The sequence below is a fragment of the Euprymna scolopes genome, chromosome 42 (assembly GCF_053919585.1).
Source record: "Euprymna scolopes isolate OS-2025 chromosome 42, ASM5391958v1, whole genome shotgun sequence".
NCBI classification, from domain to species: Eukaryota; Metazoa; Mollusca; class Cephalopoda; order Sepiida; family Sepiolidae; genus Euprymna; species Euprymna scolopes.
The window spans coordinates 69,909,141-69,928,931 of NC_136523.1; the positions used below are offsets into that span (position 1 = coordinate 69,909,141).

The 19,791-nt window shown below is 32.4% G+C and overlaps 1 protein-coding gene across 6 annotated transcripts in view; it reads left to right on the forward strand.

Annotated features, from left to right (window-relative positions):
* The window catches only part of LOC145267136 (high mobility group protein 20A-like), a 67,567-nt gene extending 64,706 nt beyond the window's left edge, over window positions 1-2,861 (forward strand). For all 6 annotated transcript variants that reach the window (XM_080123175.1, XM_080123171.1, XM_080123176.1 and 3 more), the window contains one exon: window positions 2,385-2,861. In XM_080123175.1, coding sequence (XP_079979301.1) covers window positions 2,385-2,400 — 16 coding nt within the window. In that variant the 3' untranslated portion in view covers window positions 2,401-2,861. The remainder of the gene's footprint in view (window positions 1-2,384) is intronic.
* The last annotated feature ends 16,930 nt before the right edge of the window (window positions 2,862-19,791 follow it).

The following is a 19,791-nucleotide window of genomic DNA, read 5'->3' on the forward strand; positions in this document are numbered from 1 at the left end:
AAATTACTGTAAACGGGTTTTATGATAGTTTTGTCCCAAAACACCCCCAAAATGGTATGAATGTGGTAAGCTGATGTAGACCAGTGTTTAACTCTAATTTGACTAAACATTGTAATGGACCAACTTTCATATCAATTTAATAAAACGTTTTTTACACAGTCTAGGAAGAGGATTTGATATTAAGTTGTTTGAATTGGTAATCTATCTCTTTTGCATTTTGTCAACATAAATCTCCGATTCTTTTCTTCAAGAGTTCATTCTCCCTGAACTCGAACATCAACAATTTGTTCACGTAGTACATCGACCGTGTCTTGTCTCTGAGGATATTGCCAGTATGTATGTTGCGAGGGTGGGAAACGATGAAGGTGATCAACTTTGTAGTACTCTCCGCCATTAATCATTTGACTTATATACCCTAGGTACCATACATACCCATTACTTTCTTTCCAGAAGACAGCACACATATCATTTTCTTTGTAAGCATCTGAAATGCTTAGTGGCTCAGACTCGCAGGAGGTAAGTGATGCAATAGCTCTCACACCATCGACATTGGTTGGTGAGTTTGCGATCGTAGCAGAACAGTTTTCTAAGTCATCAGATAGTAAGATGCAGAAATTTCCCAACTTATCTCCATAAGAAATGCTGTTTTGTCGGAATAAATCTGGTTGCTGAGGTTTCTGTGTGTCAGATGGGTCTGTACAAAAAATGCGAACTCAGTTCTTAGGATCTTTTCTGCGGTGTCGGGATTTTTTCGCAAAATTTCTAGTAGTTCAGAAGCAGATGTTACTGATCCTCCCCACGGTTTACATCCATCCAACAGATTTTCACCATGATGTTAAAATCGATGCATTTTTGGAGCTTTTTCTTAATCTCTTCTCTCAAAACCATTCTCTGCTGGTTTGTCCAGACAGATTCCCTTTTATCCAAAAGTCAAGTGATGATTTCCGTGTCTGGGGCAATTACCCCTTGAACATTGCAGTACATCACATCATTACGAATCAACTTACCGGTGAATTTTCTGTTGTGACATTTGGCAACTTTTCCAGCACGATTATCGAACACCGACAGATTTCTTCCACATTTGAGGTTTTCTGTTGGTAAGCTTTCCAGCTCTTCCTTGGACAACAAAGAAAGGTCGATAGCATGCTGTAACGACTCTCCAGCAAAACCATATTCAGCACCGCACTGCAGCATTACATCATCAGCAGCCTTAAATATCCATTTAACTGTTAGAACATTGTTTAGAACTGTGCCTACACATTAGATCTTTACTATCCATCAGTAGTTGCAGCTGGGAATTGTTGTGACTACTACCCAGGTATCTATGAGGACATTTGGTGAATTTTGAGCCCCAGCACACCCCTCCCCCCACCTCCACCAAAAAATCCCCAAACTGTTAAAGAATTTTACTGACATCAATGTTCTTCATCTAACAGTTTTTAAGCCATTTGAGATATCTGATGACTAATTAAGTACCTTATTGATGCCCACATTCAGTGATTTTGAGGCAAATTTTGGCAATTATTGGCAAATTTTGGCTATTTTAGACCATATTTTAGCCCAGTAAAAGTCCAAACAACCTAAAAGTGTTGAAAAATTATGCTGGTATATCAGTTTTTATTACCTACCAACATATAATCCTCTTTTATGGTGTTTAAGTACACATTTTTATTGATATTGATTGTTTTGGTCAATTTTCCTACTTTTTGGACACCACTGCCCGAAAATGAGTGTGCAATTACTGAATTTTTCAAAATTTTTGCAAAAAATTACTTTTTTATATCATTAAGACCCAAATACATCATTTAAACTTTTAGCAAACATGATTTGAGGATAGACCATTTTGACACCTACGCTTACACAACACAAAATTCAGATTTGCATTTTTTTAAAAATTTAGCTTCACTTAAATAAACTAATAATCCAATTGGACTTGCATTTTGACATGTGGTCAAGTTTGATGGTTAGTACTTCATAATTTTTTTTTTTTCTTATTCGTGGCGCCATCCAGGTCTGTGATTTATTGAGTGATATGTTAAGCCATCTATTTACTTTAAGCGTTTGAGTGCTAGGTTAATGTTTTTTACCTAGAATTTTTTTTTTCTTGTGATTTTTGTTTCTGTTGGAATTTGTAACTTTTTAAACATGGATGTTGATTGCATTGTTTTTATGACATGAAAATTTTGTTTTGAAGATGTTTTAAAATAAACATTGCCTTGAAACCGCTGTAAACAACTATAATATCTTTGTGTATACTCTTTATTTGGAACTTGATTTGAAAAATGATTTAAATGGTCAAAATCTATAAATCATGGTTTGGTTCTAAATCTAACCTTTGTATGATCATATCACTTATGCATGCCTTTAATTTTTTTGTTTTTCAGAGACAAATTAGGATGATGCTGTGTCAAAATTCCCCTGCATCTACAAACTGAATCTCCATCAATTTATAATGAATACACACTTCATACATTCTGTTCATATTTGCTGGAATAATTGAAACTGATTTTTTACAATAAATGCAATATATACGTCTTCATTAAAGTCGAACAAGCGCCTCCACACAAAAATCCAGCGAGAAATTTTTGTATATTTGAGTTTCCCTCCAAGACATTTTGAAATGAGATTTGTTATTCTTGATCATTTCTGGAACTTGAAACCAACAGAATGGAACAATTTGTTGTTTTTTCCTCATTTCCCACCCCCTCACCATATGTCTTTTTACTCATCATGTATGTTTGTCCAAATGTATATGAATGTATGTTTGTCCAAATGTATATGAATGTATGTGCGTGTATGCGTGTTTGCTTGATCAGTTGCAAAAATTGGCTCAATTTCTATAATAAATAATAAGCATTTCATACTTTTGTTCAATTTCTTAACTGGAAAATTTGTTCAACAGCGGATGCAATCTAAAACTGTCATTTTTTTTTACTCCCTGGCAACGCCAGGTAAGTTCAACTTGTGATTTTATATGTTTTCTATTTTTATTTTCTCTTGATTTAAGATAGATGGCAAAGATTATGTTGGATAGAAGTGCATTCAAAATGACATTGGATTGTTAGCAACAAATGAACCAAGAGGGATGTTTGGAAATGTCAAGATGATAAATTGTTGAATACTGAGTTTTCATGGAATCATCAAAATTTATAGAATGATAGTTGCAACTGAACAGCAGCAGAAACTTGCTATGAAATGAACAACTAATAGAAATTGTTGTTGCGTGAAAAAAAAACCCCAACTTACCTTGTACACTTGTCTATAATCACGTTGGGTGTTTTCACTTGTGGTGTATTTCATTTTGGCCTCCAGATAATGTTTGGTCATCAGGAGAGAATATGCACCATTTTGTGACCTTCCTCTCAAAATGTATAAATTGTTTTAGCAGTATGTGGTCCATTCATAAGAATTGAGAAAGAAATTGCATAGGAATTTTTAAGATGAATGATAAGGTTGGAGGACACTAGGGCATTGTTGCAGAACAGTTGAAGGCTATGCGTGAAATAGGCATAGAGATGATCACAGATCAGACCGTAAAAGAAGAGATTGTTCTGAAAGAGTGACGTCTTAGTACAGTCTTATGAGCTAATGTTTCTGTTTGATTAGTTATAAAAATTGGCTCAATTTCTGTAATAAATATATATAATGATATTCATATTTTGATTAACAGAAAATTTGTTGAACTCCTCAGAATTTTCTAACATAAAATTATCTTGTTGGATTTTCAAAATCAGACCCAAATAGCAATCCATCTGACATTTCATACTTGATTCAAATTAGCCTATTTTCCATTTCTTCCTTCAACTATCCTATTGGCATGGATATATTTTATTTTGCATCAGTTTCTTTCTGAAAATACTTATTCCAGAAAAGAAAACTTTTAAGTGGAGACTTTTTTCATTATTGACCAAGTATTCTTATATGCTAAAGAGAATTAATCTTGTCATAAATTATTTTGAGTTCTGCAAAATAAATGCAATTACACATTATTGTTCTGTATCCATTAATATCAATTATTAAAACAAAGTGTTTTTTTTTTAAATTAATAATTCATTAATATCAATCAAACTTATTTCATTTGCTTACCATGAAGTAAAAATCCAGAAATCACAATATGAGCAGTATGCTATTAAAACTTTTAGATTAGATTTTGCTAAAAGTATATTTGATTTTAATATTTTGAAATATTTAATCGATTGTCTCGTTGTGACGTAATCTCCTATTGAGGAGCTTTAGAACTACGCTGAGATAGCTTATCATTCCCAGATGACGCCAGATTAAAGATAGAGAAGATAAATATATGAGAGACGCTCAAGGGTACAAAAATAAGAATTGTCCCAGTCGTGAAGGATTTCTCCTCCACCGAAAGAGAACAAGAAATGGAAGTGCGGCATCCGAAGAACAGATGCTGCACTTTGATCCTGACCAAAAGGCCAAGAGTAGCGGTGAACCCGTGGAAAAAGAAAGGGAAAACAGACAGCTGTAAACGACGAAAGGAAGAGAAAAAAAGATAAGATCGTAGCTTATGGTGGAAGAACGTGATGACGTTAAATTGGCCATGACAGCCCGTGGGTGGCGAGGATACCAATGAAATTCCGATCTACAAAGCAAACAGTCGCCGAACAGCGGGGCGACAAGTGACCCTATTGAAAAGACGCGTGGCCTTTGTGGAATCGGATTCAGCTGTTTTTATGTCCTCTCAAAAATAATTAAGTTAGGCATCTCTGTTTTTATGTCCTGTCAAGTTCCATTAGGGAACACCCGAATGCCAACAGAGAAAGAAAGACAGCTCCTTTTTTGGGTATAGGCCGCCTGGCGAAGATTTGACGGACAGTGATCCCTTAATTCTGATTGCCCAACGACCTGAAACGGGAAGAGACCCAGTCCACGCCCCCACAATATAAGCAGCGAGCCTTGAGAGAGTAAGAGAGAGAGCTTTGCTTCCTTGGGTCCGACGAACGAAGATTCCCCCATCGATTGACCCTGTCACGTAGATAATTGAGTTGTCTGTCGGAGAGAGAGAAGAGAAAACCTCGCAGTTAACAAGTGGCCAGTCCCTAACTAAACAGCTAACTGCGATTGTACCCTGATTGAATACAAAGAAGTTTAAACAAAAAGAAACGCTTATTGACTTGGTCCCTTCAATTGTTTTTGCATGACAAGTCTGTTTCAGGAAACCGGCCGTGACATCATCGCTGAGGAAACATCAGAACCGACAACCGGGGTCATTCCACCACTGGACGACGCACGGGTGACGTAAGTGTCACATATATATATTTTATTTCATATCAAAATATATATTGTTTGAAACCAGAGAAATATGTTTTGCAGTTAAGTTGATGACAGGAAATTTCACCTATAACATTGTCTGGCCTTGGTAAACCCAAGGTCGGATGTCAGAATTGACATCTGGCCTTGGATATCGTGAGACCCAAAATTCAAATTTCAGGTATGGGAATTGTACCCACGCAAAAACCCTAAAGCTTTTTGATGTCATAGTGAAATCTTATTGGCTGGGGAAATTTCCACCCAATCCACATACCTCACTATATATACGACTGTTGTGCAAAAATTAGTCAGATGAGTTAGAGATGGGAGAGATTGCATGTTGATTCCGAGAAGAACAGACCATATAGAGACATGACCCCTCCACCTTCCTCATCCACCCGTCTGCGAAGAGATTTGAAACTCTGAAAGTGCTTACTGAGAAATGAATAACATTTGTAAAAACATTTGTACATAACTTTGCGAAATTAAGCTTCAGTAGACTAGATACAAGTGTTTGTTGTCTTTCTGCCTGCGTGAGTTTGTTATTCGTTTTCAGCATACCAGATTTCATGTAACAACCTCAGAGAAGACACGCCGAGATTTCCAGATAAAAAGAGGTCCTAACCACCTTCTCAAAGGAGGGGTTACACGTAGATCAATAGTAGTTTTTATAAATATTGTTTGCAACTGATTTATTTGACTATGTTGATGCTGAGTCTAATGGCAACTAAGGTGTGACCCCCCTCCTACCCCAACTCCCAAAATAGAGCCATACCACTCGATGCATGCTAATATTAAACTCGGAACCTGGTCAGAGTGGAGATTTTTTTTCACTCAAAATATTTAAAACAAAATGAATAATTTAGGGTTGCCTAATTGCATCTATCATTTGTTTTGGTTTATGTTTCCGATGACAGTTCGAAAAAAATCGGCATCGTCTAAAAACTATCATTGTGCTTCACCATTCATTTTTTGTTCATCGTAATTCGTTAATTGTAATTGTTTAAACAAAACTGATAAGACAAAAGTAATCGAAAAAGGAAAAAAAAATCATTTCTCTATTTGTTTTAATAATAAAGTAATATTTTCATGTTTATATATTCTTATTTATTTTTTTTTAATTCAATTTTCACCCCAAACAAGGCACAGTGCCACTTTGAAGCAGGGGGCTACTATCAGGAACTTAATTTGCAGGGGCATTATGAAGGGAGATGAGTAGAAAGATGTTTGTTCACATTACACTTGAACTTCTGCATATCAGTACAGTTGGGAAAGCAGAATCCCGGAAGGGAATTCCAAAGACCTGCAGTTCTAGGGAAGAAACTATTGGTGTAAAAGGCTTTCTTGCACCTGGGGATCTCTACTGTAAAGGGATGAGACTTACTAGCTTGTCGGGTTTGTCGGGGGTAGTTACATCGAGGAGGTACAAGTGTTTGCAGTTCGTCAGAGCAATCATCATTAAAGTATTTGTAGAACAGGCAGAGGGATGCAACATCTCGTCGATGAGACAGAGACTGAAGCCTAGATGACAGTTCAGGACCTATCAGGTTGGCGACTCTCTTTTGAACCTTGTCTAGGAGCGAGAGACAAGCAGCAGATGCACCAGCCCAGATGTGACAACAGTACTCCATACATGGGCGAATGGTGGCCTTATAGAGGTACAGGATACTTTCAGGTGTAAGTAGTTTTCTAGCACGGTAGAGAGAGCCAACCTTCCTTGCAGCAGCCTTGGCAATGCTCTCAATGTATCTATTCCAGTTCATATTCCCTGTAAATGTTAGGCCGAGGAGTTTAAAAGAAGTACTTTCAGGCAATGTGTTCTTGGCCGTTGCTATTGGTGGTAGAGAAGGTTTCTTGTAGTTATTGAAGGAAACAAGCTTAGTCTTAGCAGCATTGAATGTGACCATCCATTTTTGTCCCCATTCCACTACAGATTGGAGGTCATCCTCTAGTGTTTCTGCCATTTCCTTGGATATGTGTTCATTTGTTTTCCCCTCATATCTGTTATAGAGAGTGGTGTCATCGGCAAATATACCCATCTCCGATACAATTTTATCAGGGAGGTCATTTATGAATATCAGGAATAATAGAGGTCCAAGGATAGACCCTTTGAAAGTGAAAGAAATTTTTTCCTTTCATTTTTTATTTTATCAGATATTAAGATTAAGCCTCCCCTTCTTTGCTCATGAAATTAAATTTACACACATAAATTTTGGAGTGAGCTAGACACATATTTTCAAGAAGAGCAATGACATATTCTGTTTGTTTTTATCAAAATAAATTCTGATTGAAAAATCTCCATTCAAACCCTGCAGATGACATTTGTCTATCAATAAAATGTAAGTTAAAAAAAAAAACCCTAAAAAAACTGTAAAAGCAAAATGACTCGTTCAGCAATGTCTATATGATTCAATTTATTCTTCAGCTAGTTGCGATTGAAACTTCCAGAGTTCTGACCGTATAAACATGTCTATGTGTTCACTGCATTAGCTCATTGTGTTGGTTCAAAGTTATTGCAGGATTCGGCTGTTGTGCTATAACAAAAGAATTCTTCCTCCAAATAGAATTGTAAATCTTAACACAGTTTTATTCTTTTGAATATTTTCCTTTACTGAATAACAATTTACCAATGTGAATTTTTAACCCGACAACCAAATCAAAACCAACAACTAATCTTCGAGGCATACAGAGGTAACTGCTCTCATATCCTAGAAAACCAAACTGACTGTCACACCCAGGAGGCTGGCACTTCTTTCGCCTACCCATCTAAAATAGATATGCTTTTGCCAAAACTGACTAAACCCATCTCTTCTTAGTTTATCTCATCTGACTATTCAGAAACTGACCACTTAAGATAATGGCTGATCTCCTGAAAACGACCAATCTTCTACAAATCTATGAACATCAAGAATCCAATACCCTTATTCCTGGTTTAAACTCAATTGGTTCATCACCAAAGCAGGAGACTATGTATCCAAAAAATATCAGTTTCTCATGTGTACAAGTGAAATTCTGGGTGGTCCAAATTCCAGATCAGATTCCAATATTCTGTGTAAGACTTGTACTGCTACTGCAACAGAAAAAAGACTTTCATTTCAACAGAAAAGAATTTCCATGAACAAAGCTTCTTTGCAGAAATCGTTTTGGAATGCATCGTGGAATTCAACATTAAACAGTCTCATAAGTAATCAAAATTATTTCATTGCAATTATTAATTTCGGCTGACATTCGTTCCATCCTATTAATCCTTATCCTCGAGTGGCTCTTAGCTTTGATAAGTCGTAAAAAAAAAAAATGTTTGCTATTTTGTCATGTGTGGACACTATTATGCAGTTTCTACAGCTGATTTTCTAAAATTATAGCTTTTTTTTGCTCTCTTATTTAAAAAAGAAAATTTTTAATTTAAACACCTTTCACTGCGTGTGGTCTATTGAGAATATCTGCTATGAGCTGATCACAAGGGGGAGATTTGGCTCTCTGAGTTTTTTATTATTATCATAACCAGAATGTTAGAATCTTGATCAACAATCTAACAAATTTTCTAAAGTGTCTTGGAGATTAATTTCCATGGCATCTGCTCTGTGAAAAAAATGGAGGATAAATCTATTCCTATTGAAGCAATTATTGAAAACTTGTTTTTGTTAAACTTTTAAAAATTACCCAACCTTATAGAATTTGTATATCTGAAAGAATTTATCAATGTTATCAAGTTATGAGATAATCAAAATCTGATTTTAATGGCGTAAATTATTTAAATAAGACTTATTTTATTATTGATCAATTTTTATTTTGTTAACCATTTTTAAAATTATCCAATATAATTACTTTCGTACAATTTATCAAGTTATGAAATAAATAATCAAAATCCGATTTTTGTGGTGTAAATTATTTAAATTGGATTTATTTAATTATTTATTTTGTGATTTTTTAGAAGTGTCCCACTAATAATTATTCCTTTTTATTTGACTTCAGTCGAAGTTCTCAGAAATCAAGGGGTCCACTACCTGGGGCTAACACTTGAACTCTATATGAGATACACAGATATTCGAATGTTCCATTTAAGTTTTTTATCTCTCAAACACTAAGTAAAGGAATTGGGAACATAAATTTTTTCGTCCCAATTAACCATTTTCATATGTTGCAGTATATCTTTCGTTTTGGTCTCTTGGTCTTACTGAATTTAAGGATAAGAATTTAGCTAGTCTGGTGGGGTATCCAGCTTCGTGTTATTATTTGAAGTAACATCACTTGGAAGAAGGTGCACCATTCCTTGTAAAAGCTAATGTAAGTTAGCCATAGTGAGGAGATCTTATTTGGGCAGCGAATATTATTTGATTTTGAATATTTAGTCAGAGTTTATGGAAGAAGTATCCTCATGCCAGGTTGTTCTGACAAACCCCTGTAAAGAGAGACCTTAGACACTTGAGGATAGTGTCCAGTAGGCATTCAAGTTCTTTCCAATAGGCATTCAAGTTTTCATTCTGTGAATTTGATTGAGCATTTTTGTTGTATATAAAAAATGAAAGATTCTTTATATATGAAGAATGGAAGTTAAGAATATTTTTTGTAAAGACGGAATCATTGCAGTTTATGCAATATATTTGTTTTTGTAATCGAAGGTGTTTTACTTAGCAGCGTAAAAAGATACAATATGTTTGTTTAGGGTTCAGCAATTATATTTGAGTATTCCACAAATAGAATTGTAGTCATCTAATAAAAGTGCCATAAAAATAAGATCCTAAGCTGGATGGAACAGTCTCTAGGGAAGCCTATATTTATGTAGAGGAAAGATCTGAATTAAGAAAATGAAATACTGACGGTCTGAAAAATAGTCCAAGGTGAAAAATATATGCAATGGGAGGAGAAGTTGATAGGAGAGTGATAATAGACTTTTTATAGTGAGTGAAAGTTATACCGACTCCCTTTTTTTATGAGAGTCAGGTAGGGCAGAATTAATGTCGGAAATTTTGAAATTAAATGAAACTGACTAATAATTTCTGGAAACACATTAGTTATTGGCAGGTTGTGTGACCATATTGGAATTGAAAAAAAAATTTTTTATTAACTTTTTTGATTCCATTTTCACCCCATACAAGGAACAGCGCCACTTTGATGTAGAGGAGCTACTGTCGGGGACATAAGTTGTAGGGAGTTGAGCAGCAAATTTTCTGTTCACACTGCACTTGAACTTCTGCATGTCAGTACAATTGGGAAAGCAGGAACCCAAAAGTCTAGCAGTTCTGAGGAAAAAAACTATTAGAGTAGAAGGCTAGGAATCTCTAATATGTAGGGGTGGGATTTTGTTGCTTGTTGGGGTATTTATGTTGAGGCAGTACAAGTATTTGCAGTTTATCAGAGCATTCACAATTAAAATACTTGTAGAACATGAAGAGGGATGCAGCATTTCGTCGATAGGACAAAAGTTGAAGCCTAGATGACTGTTCAGGACCTATCAGGTTGGCAACTCTCTTTTGAACTCTGTCCAGGAGTGAGACTCTAGTAGCAGATGCACCAGTCCAAATGTGATAACAATACTCCCTACATGGGCAAATGGTGCCCTTGTAGAGGTACAGAATACTTTCAGGTGTGAGTAACTTTCTAGCACGGTAGAGAGAGCCCACCTTTCTCGCAGCAGCCCTGGCAATGCACTCAATGTATCTATTCCAACTTATTCCCTGTGAAAGTTAAGCCAAGGAGTTTGAAAGAAGTACTTCCAGGTGATGTATCTTTAGCCATAGTTATTGGTGGTTGAGAAGGTAATTATTGAAGGAAACCAGCTTAGTCTTGGTAGCATTGAATGTGACCATCCATTTCTGTACCCATTCCACTACGGATTGAAGGTTTTCTCGTATTTCTACCATTTCCTTAGATATGTGTTCACTTGTTTTCCCCTCTTGCATCTTGTAGAAAATTTTATCAGGGAGGTGATTTATAAATATTAGGAATAATTAAGGTCGAAGGATAAACCCCTGAGGCACACATTTACTCATGCCGGTCAAAATAATAGAATATATGTAAATTCATTCCATTTGGGATAATTTTCGGCTTGCAGATTGTACAGGCGAGATATCTTATATTTAAACTAACAGGGTTACCCGGCGTTGCCAGGTTGTTTGGAACAAATGTGTAAGTTATTTAATAAACAGGTAAAAAGTAAATCGGAAAAACAAAGGAGGGAAATAAGGGAAAAATGTAAAACGAAAACAGAGGGAAAAATAGTATAAATAAACAGTAGAAAATGCATGTTACAAGGCCATTCTGGTTTTTGTAGTCAACTTCCAAACGAAAGAAAAGCAACCCCCCCCCCCGAAAAATGGCATAAATAAACAGTAGAAAATGAACGTTACAATGCCATTTTGGTTTTTGTAGAGAGCTTCCAAACGAAAGAAAGTGGAAGGAAAAAACAAACAAAAAAAAAAAAAACCCCGAAAAATAGCAAAAATAAACAGTAGAAAGTGAACGTTACACTGCAATTTTGGTTTTTGTAGATAGCTTCCAAACGAAAGAAAGTGAAACGTAAAAACAAAAACCGAAAAATGGCAAAAATAAACAGTAAGAAAATGAACGTTACAATGCCATTTGGGTTTTTGTTGTCATCTTCCAAACGATAGAAAGTGAAATGATTAAACCCCCCCCCCAAAAAAAACACCGAAAAATCGCATAAACAAACAGTAGAAAATTAACGTTACAACGCCATTTTTGTTTTTGTAGTAAACCTCCAAACCAAAGAAAGTGAAGGGGGAAAAAACGAAAATAGCATAAGTAAACAGTGGAAAATGAATGTTACAATGCCATTTGGGGCTTTGTAGTAAACCTCCAAATGAAAGCAAGTTAAAAAGGGGGGGGGGACGAAAAATAGCATAAATAAAACGTAGAAAGTGAACGTTACAATGCCATTTTGGTTTTTGGTAGTCAACTTTCAAACGAAAGAAAGTGAAAGGAAAAAAAAAACCCGAAAATTAGCATAAATAAACAGTAGAAAATGAACGTTACAATGCCATTCTGATTTTTGTAGTAAACATCCAAACGAAAGAAAGCGAAAAAAAAAAAAAACAAACAAAAAAACAAAAAAAAAAAAAAGAAAACGAAAAAATGGCATAAATAAACAGTAGAAAATGAACGTTACAATGCCATTTTGGTTTTTGTAGTCAGCTTCCAAATGACAGAAAGCGAAAGGGGAAAAAAAAAAAAAACAAAAAAAAACGAACGATGGCATAAATAAACAATAGAAAATGAAGGTTACAATGCCATTTTGGATTTTGTAGTCGGCTTCCAAAGGAAAGAAAGTGAAGGGGGAAAAAACGAAAAATGGCATTAATATGGATTAGAAAATAAACGTTACAATGCTATTCTTTGTTGTTTGTAGTCAACTTCCAAACGAAAGAAAGTGAAAGGAAAAAAAATAAAAGAATAATGGCATAAATAAACAGTAGAAAATGAACGTTACAATGCCATTCTGGTTTTTATAGTCAACTTACAAACGAAAGAAAGTGAAAAAAAAAAAATGACAGAAATAAACAGTAGAAAATGAACGTTACAATGCCATTCTGGTTTTTGTAGTCAACTTCCAAAGTAAAGAAAGCGAAATAAAAAACGAAAAATGGCATAAATAAACAGTAGAAACGACCGTTACAATGCTATTCTGGTTGTTGTAGTCCACTTCCAAATGGAAGAAAGCGGGGGGGGGGGTGAACAAACTAATCATGGTATAAATAAACAGTAGAAAATGAACGTTACAATGCCATTCTGGTGTTTGTAGTAAACTTCAAAACGAAAGAAAGTGAAAGAAAAAAAAATGACAGAAATAAACATTACAAAATGAACGTTACAATGCCATTTTCGTTGTTTGTAGTCCATTTCCAAACGAAAGAAACCGAAAGCAAAAAAACAAAAAAAAACAAACAAACAAACAAACAAACAAACAAACAAACAAACGAAAAATGGCATAAACAGAAGTAGAAAATGAACGTTACAATGCTATTTTGTTTTTTTAGTCAACATCCAAACGAAAAAGAGCGAAAAAAAAAAAAAAACGAAAAATAGCATAAATAAACAGTAGAACATGAACATTACAATGCCGTTTTGATTTTTGGTAGTCAACTTCCAAACGAAAGAAAGCGAAAGGAAAAAAAAAAGACAAAAAAAAAAAGCAATCGCATTAATAGAAGTAGAAAATGAACGTTACAATGCCATTTTGGTTTTTGGTAGTGAACTTCCAAACGAAAGAAAGCGAAAGGAAAAAAAAAAAAGCAATCGCATTAATAGAAGTAGAAAATTAACGTTACAATGGCATTTTGGTTTTTGTAGTCAACTTCCAGATGAAAGAAAGTGACAGAAAAAAAAACCAACGAAAAATGGCATAAATGGAAGTAGAAAATGAACGTTACAATGACATTTTGGTTTTTGGTAGTGAACTTCCAAACGAAAGAAAGCGAAAGAAAACAAAAAAAAAAAAAAAAAAAAAAAGCAATCGCATTAATAGAAGTAGAAAATTAACGTTACAATGGCATTTTGGTTTTTGTAGTCAACTTCCAGATGAAAGAAAGTGACAGAAAAAAAAAAAACAACGAAAAATGGCATAAATCGAAGTAGAAAATGAACGCTACAATGCCATTTTGGTTTTTGGTAGTGAACTTGAACTTCCAAACGAAAAAAGCGAAAGGAAAAAAAAAATCGCATTAATAGAAGAAGAAAATGAACGTTACAATGCCATTTTTGTTTTTGTAGTCAACTTTCAAACGAGAGAAAGTTAAAAGAAATAAAAAACGAAAAAGAGCATAAATAGAAGTAGAAAATGAACGTTACAATGCTGTTTTGGTTTTTGTAGTCAACTTCCAAACGAAAGAAAGTAAAAGGAAAAAAAGAAACAAAACGAAAGATGGCATAAATGAACAGTAGAAAAATTAACGTTACAATGGCATTTTGGTTTTTGTAATCAACTTCTAGATGAAAGAAAGTGACAGAAAAAAAAAAACAACGAAAAATGGCATAAATGGAAGTAGAAAATGAACGCTACAATCTGGTTTTTGTAGTAAACTTCCAAACGAAAGAAAATTAAAGGGGGGGGGGAAACGAAAAATAGCATAAATTAACAGTAGAAAATGAACGTTACAATGCCATTCTGGTTTTTGTAGTCAACTTCCAAACCAAAGAAAGTGACAGGAAAAAAAAAAAAGAAAAAAAATAAAGAAAAAGAAAATGGCATAAATAGAAGTAGAATATGGACGTTACAATGCCATTTTGATTTTTTAAGTAAACTTCAAACGAAAGAATGTGAAAGAAAAAAAACGAAAAATGCTATAAATAGAAGTAGAAAATGAACGTTACAATGCCATTTTGGTTTTTGTAGTCAACTTCCAAACGAAAGAAAATAAAAGGAAAAAAAAAAAAAAAACCGCACAAAACGAAAACTGCCATAAATAAATAGAAGGAAATGAACGTTACAACGCAATTCTGGTTTTTGTAGTCAACTTCCTAAAGAAAGAAAGTGTAAGGAAAAAAAAAAAAATGAAAAATAGCATAAATAGACATAGGTAATGAACGTTACAATGCAATTTTAGTTTTTGTAGTAAAATCCAAACGAAAGAAAGTTAAAGGAAAAAAAGAAACAAAATAAAAAATGGCATAAATAAACAGTAGAAAATGAACGTTACAATGACATTCTGCTTTTTATAGTCAACTACCCAACGAAAGAAAGCGAAAGGGGGGGGGAACGAAAAATGGCATAAATATACAGTAGAAAATGAACGTTACAATGCCATTTTGGTTTTTGTAGTGAACTTCCAAACGAAAGAAAGCGAAAGGAAAAAAAAAAAAAATAAATAAAATAAAAATAAAAAAACGAAAAAAGGCATGAATAAACAGTAGAAAATGAACGTTACAATGCCATTCTGGTTTTTGTAGTGAACTTCCAAACGAAAGGAAAAAAAATAAAAAAAAATAAAATAAAAATAAAAAATCGAAAAATGGCATGAATAAACAGTAGAAAATGAACGTTACAATGCCATTCTGGTTTTTGTAGTGAACTTCCAAACGAAAGAAAGCGAAAGGAAAAAAAAAAAAATAAAATAAAATAAAAATAAAAAAACGAAAAATGGCATGAATAAACAGTAGAAAATGAACGTTACAATGCCATTCTGGTTTTTGTAGTGAACTTCCAAACGAAAGAAAGCGAAAGGAAAAAAAAAAAAATAAATAAAATAAAAATAAAAAAAAGGAAAATGGCATGAATAAACAGTAGAAAATGAACGTTACAATGCCATTCTGGTTTTTGTAGTGAACTTCCAAACGAAAGAAAGCGAAAGGAAAAAAAAAAAATAAAAATAAAATAAAAATAAAAAAACGAAAAATGGCATGAATAAACAGTAGAAAATGAACGTTACAATGCCATTCTGGTTTTTGTAGTGAACTTCCAAACGAAAGAAAGCGAAAGGAAAAAAATAAAATAAAATAAAATAAAAATAAAAAAACGAAAAATGGCATGAATAAACAGTAGAAAATGAACGTTACAATGCCATTTTGGTTTTTGTAGTGAACTTCCAAACGAAAGAAAGCGAAAGGAAAAAAAAATAAATAAAATAAAATAAAAATAAAAAAACGAAAAATGGCATGAATAAACAGTAGAAAATGAACGTTACAATGCCATTCTGGTTTTTGTAGTGAACTTCCAAACGAAAGAAAGCGAAAGGAAAAAAAAAAAAAAAATAAAATAAAAATAAAAAAAACGAAAAATGGCATGAATAAACAGTAGAAAATGAACGTTACAATGCCATTTTGGTTTTTGTAGTGAACTTCCAAACGAAAGAAAGCGAAAGGAAAAAAAAAAAAATAAAAATAAAATAAAAATAAAAAAACGAAAAATGGCATGAATAAACAGTAGAAAATGAACGTTACAATGCCATTCTGGTTTTTGTAGTGAACTTCCAAACGAAAGAAAGCGAAAGGAAAAAAAAAAAAAAAATAAAATAAAAATAAAAAAACGAAAAATGGCATGAATAAACAGTAGAAAATGAACGTTACAATGCCATTCTGGTTTTAAAATAAAATAAAAATAAAAAAACGAAAAATGGCATGAATAAACAGTAGAAAATGAACGTTACAATGCCATTCTGGTTTTTGTAGTGAACTTCCAAACGAAAGAAAGCGAAAGGAAAAAAAATAAAAAAAAATAAAATAAAAATAAAAAAACGAAAAATGGCATGAATAAACAGTAGAAAATGAACGTTACAATGCCATTCTGGTTTTTGTAGTGAACTTCCAAACGAAAGAAAGCGAAAGGAAAAAAAAAAAAAATAAATAAAATAAAAATAAAAAAACGAAAAATGGCATGAATAAACAGTAGAAAATGAACGTTACAATGCCATTCTGGTTTTTGTAGTGAACTTCCAAACGAAAGAAAGCGAAAGGAAAAAAAAAAAAATAAAAATAAAATAAAAATAAAAAAACGAAAAATGGCATAAATATACAGTAGAAAATGAACGTTACAATGCCATTCTGGTTTTTGTAGTGAACTTCCAAACGAAAGAAAGCGAAAGGAAAAAAAAAAAAAAAAATAAAATAAAAATAAAAAAACGAAAAATGGCATGAATAAACAGTAGAAAATGAACGTTACAATGCCATTCTGGTTTTTGTAGTGAACTTCCAAACGAAAGAAAGCGAAAGGAAAAAAAATAAAAATAAAAATACAATAAAAATAAAAAAACGAAAAATGGCATAAATATACAGTAGAAAATGAACGTTACAATGCCATTCTGGTTTTTGTAGTGAACTTCCAAACGAAAGAAAGCGAAAGGAAAAAAATAAAATAAAATAAAATAAAAAAACGAAAAATGGCATGAATAAACAGTAGAAAATGAACGTTACAATGCCATTCTGGTTTTTGTAGTGAACTTCCAAACGAAAGAAAGCGAAAGGAAAAAAAAAAAAAAAAAATAAAATAAAAATAAAAAAACGAAAAATGGCATGAATAAACAGTAGAAAATGAACGTTACAATGCCATTCTGGTTTTTGTAGTGAACTTCCAAACGAAAGAAAGCGAAAGGAAAAAAAAAATAAATAAATAAAATAAAAATAAAAAAACGAAAAATGGCATGAATAAACAGTAAGAAAATGAACGTTACAATGCCATTCTGGTTTTTGTAGTGAACTTCCAAACGAAAGAAAGCGAAAGGAAAAAAAAAAAATAAATAAAATAAAAATAAAAAAACGAAAAATGGCATGAATAAACAGTAGAAAATGAACGTTACAATGCCATTCTGGTTTTTGTAGTGAACTTCCAAACGAAAGAAAGCGAAAGGAAAAAAAAAAAAAAAAAATAAAATAAAAATAAAAAAACGAAAAATGGCATGAATAAACAGTAGAAAATGAACGTTACAATGCCATTCTGGTTTTTGTAGTGAACTTCCAAACGAAAGAAAGCGAAAGGAAAAAAAAAAAATAAAATAAAATAAAAATAAAAAAACGAAAAATGGCATGAATAAACAGTAGAAAATGAACGTTACAATGCCATTCTGGTTTTTGTAGTGAACTTCCAAACGAAAGAAAGCGAAAGGAAAAAAAATAAAAAAAAATAAAATAAAAATAAAAAAACGAAAAATGGCATGAATAAACAGTAGAAAATGAACGTTACAATGCCATTCTGGTTTTTGTAGTGAACTTCCAAACGAAAGAAAGCGAAAGGAAAAAAAATAAAAAAAATAAAATAAAAATAAAAAAAACGAAAAATGGCATGAATAAACAGTAGAAAATGAACGTTACAATGCCATTCTGGTTTTTGTAGTGAACTTCCAAACGAAAGAAAGCGAAAGGAAAAAAAAAAAAAAAATAAAATAAAAATAAAAAAACGAAAAATGGCATGAATAAACAGTAGAAAATGAACGTTACAATGCCATTCTGGTTTTTGTAGTGAACTTCCAAACGAAAGAAAGCGAAAGGAAAAAAAATAAAAAAAAATAAAATAAAAATAAAAAAACGAAAAATGGCATGAATAAACAGTAGAAAATGAACGTTACAATGCCATTCTGGTTTTTGTAGTGAACTTCCAAACGAAAGAAAGCGAAAGGAAAAAAAAAAAAAAAATAAATAAAAATAAAAAAACGAAAAATGGCATGAATAAACAGTAGAAAATGAACGTTACAATGCCATTCTGGTTTTTGTAGTGAACTTCCAAACGAAAGAAAGCGAAAGGAAAAAAAATAAAAAAAAATAAAATAAAAATAAAAAAACGAAAAATGGCATGAATAAACAGTAGAAAATGAACGTTACAATGCCATTCTGGTTTTTGTAGTGAACTTCCAAACGAAAGAAAGCGAAAGGAAAAAAAAAAAAAAATAAATAAATAAAAATAAAAAAACGAAAAATGGCATGAATAAACAGTAGAAAATGAACGTTACAATGCCATTCTGGTTTTTGTAGTGAACTTCCAAACGAAAGAAAGCGAAAGGAAAAAAAAAAAAAATAAATAAAATAAAAATAAAAAAAAGGAAAATGGCATGAATAAACAGTAGAAAATGAACGTTACAATGCCATTCTGGTTTTTGTAGTGAACTTCCAAACGAAAGAAAGCGAAAGGAAAAAAAAAAAAATAAAAATAAAATAAAAATAAAAAAAACGAAAAATGGCATGAATAAACAGTAGAAAATGAACGTTACAATGCCATTCTGGTTTTTGTAGTGAACTTCCAAACGAAAGAAAGCGAAAGGAAAAAAAATAAAAAAAAATAAAATAAAAATAAAAAAACGAAAAATGGCATGAATAAACAGTAGAAAATGAACGTTACAATGCCATTTTGGTTTTTGTAGTGAACTTCCAAACGAAAGAAAGCGAAAGGAAAAAAAAATAAATAAAATAAAATAAAAATAAAAAAACGAAAAATGGCATGAATAAACAGTAGAAAATGAACGTTACAATGCCATTCTGGTTTTTGTAGTGAACTTCCAAACGAAAGAAAGCGAAAGGAAAAAAAAAAAAAAAATAAAATAAAAATAAAAAAAACGAAAAATGGCATGAATAAACAGTAGAAAATGAACGTTACAATGCCATTTTGGTTTTTGTAGTGAACTTCCAAACGAAAGAAAGCGAAAGGAAAAAAAAAAATAAAAATAAAATAAAAATAAAAAAACGAAAAATGGCATGAATAAACAGTAGAAAATGAACGTTACAATGCCATTCTGGTTTTTGTAGTGAACTTCCAAACGAAAGAAAGCGAAAGGAAAAAAAAAAAAAAATAAAATAAAAATAAAAAAACGAAAAATGGCATGAATAAACAGTAGAAAATGAACGTTACAATGCCATTCTGGTTTTAAAATAAAATAAAAATAAAAAAACGAAAAATGGCATGAATAAACAGTAGAAAATGAACGTTACAATGCCATTCTGGTTTTTGTAGTGAACTTCCAAACGAAAGAAAGCGAAAGGAAAAAAAATAAAAAAAAATAAAATAAAAATAAAAAAACGAAAAATGGCATGAATAAACAGTAGAAAATGAACGTTACAATGCCATTCTGGTTTTTGTAGTGAACTTCC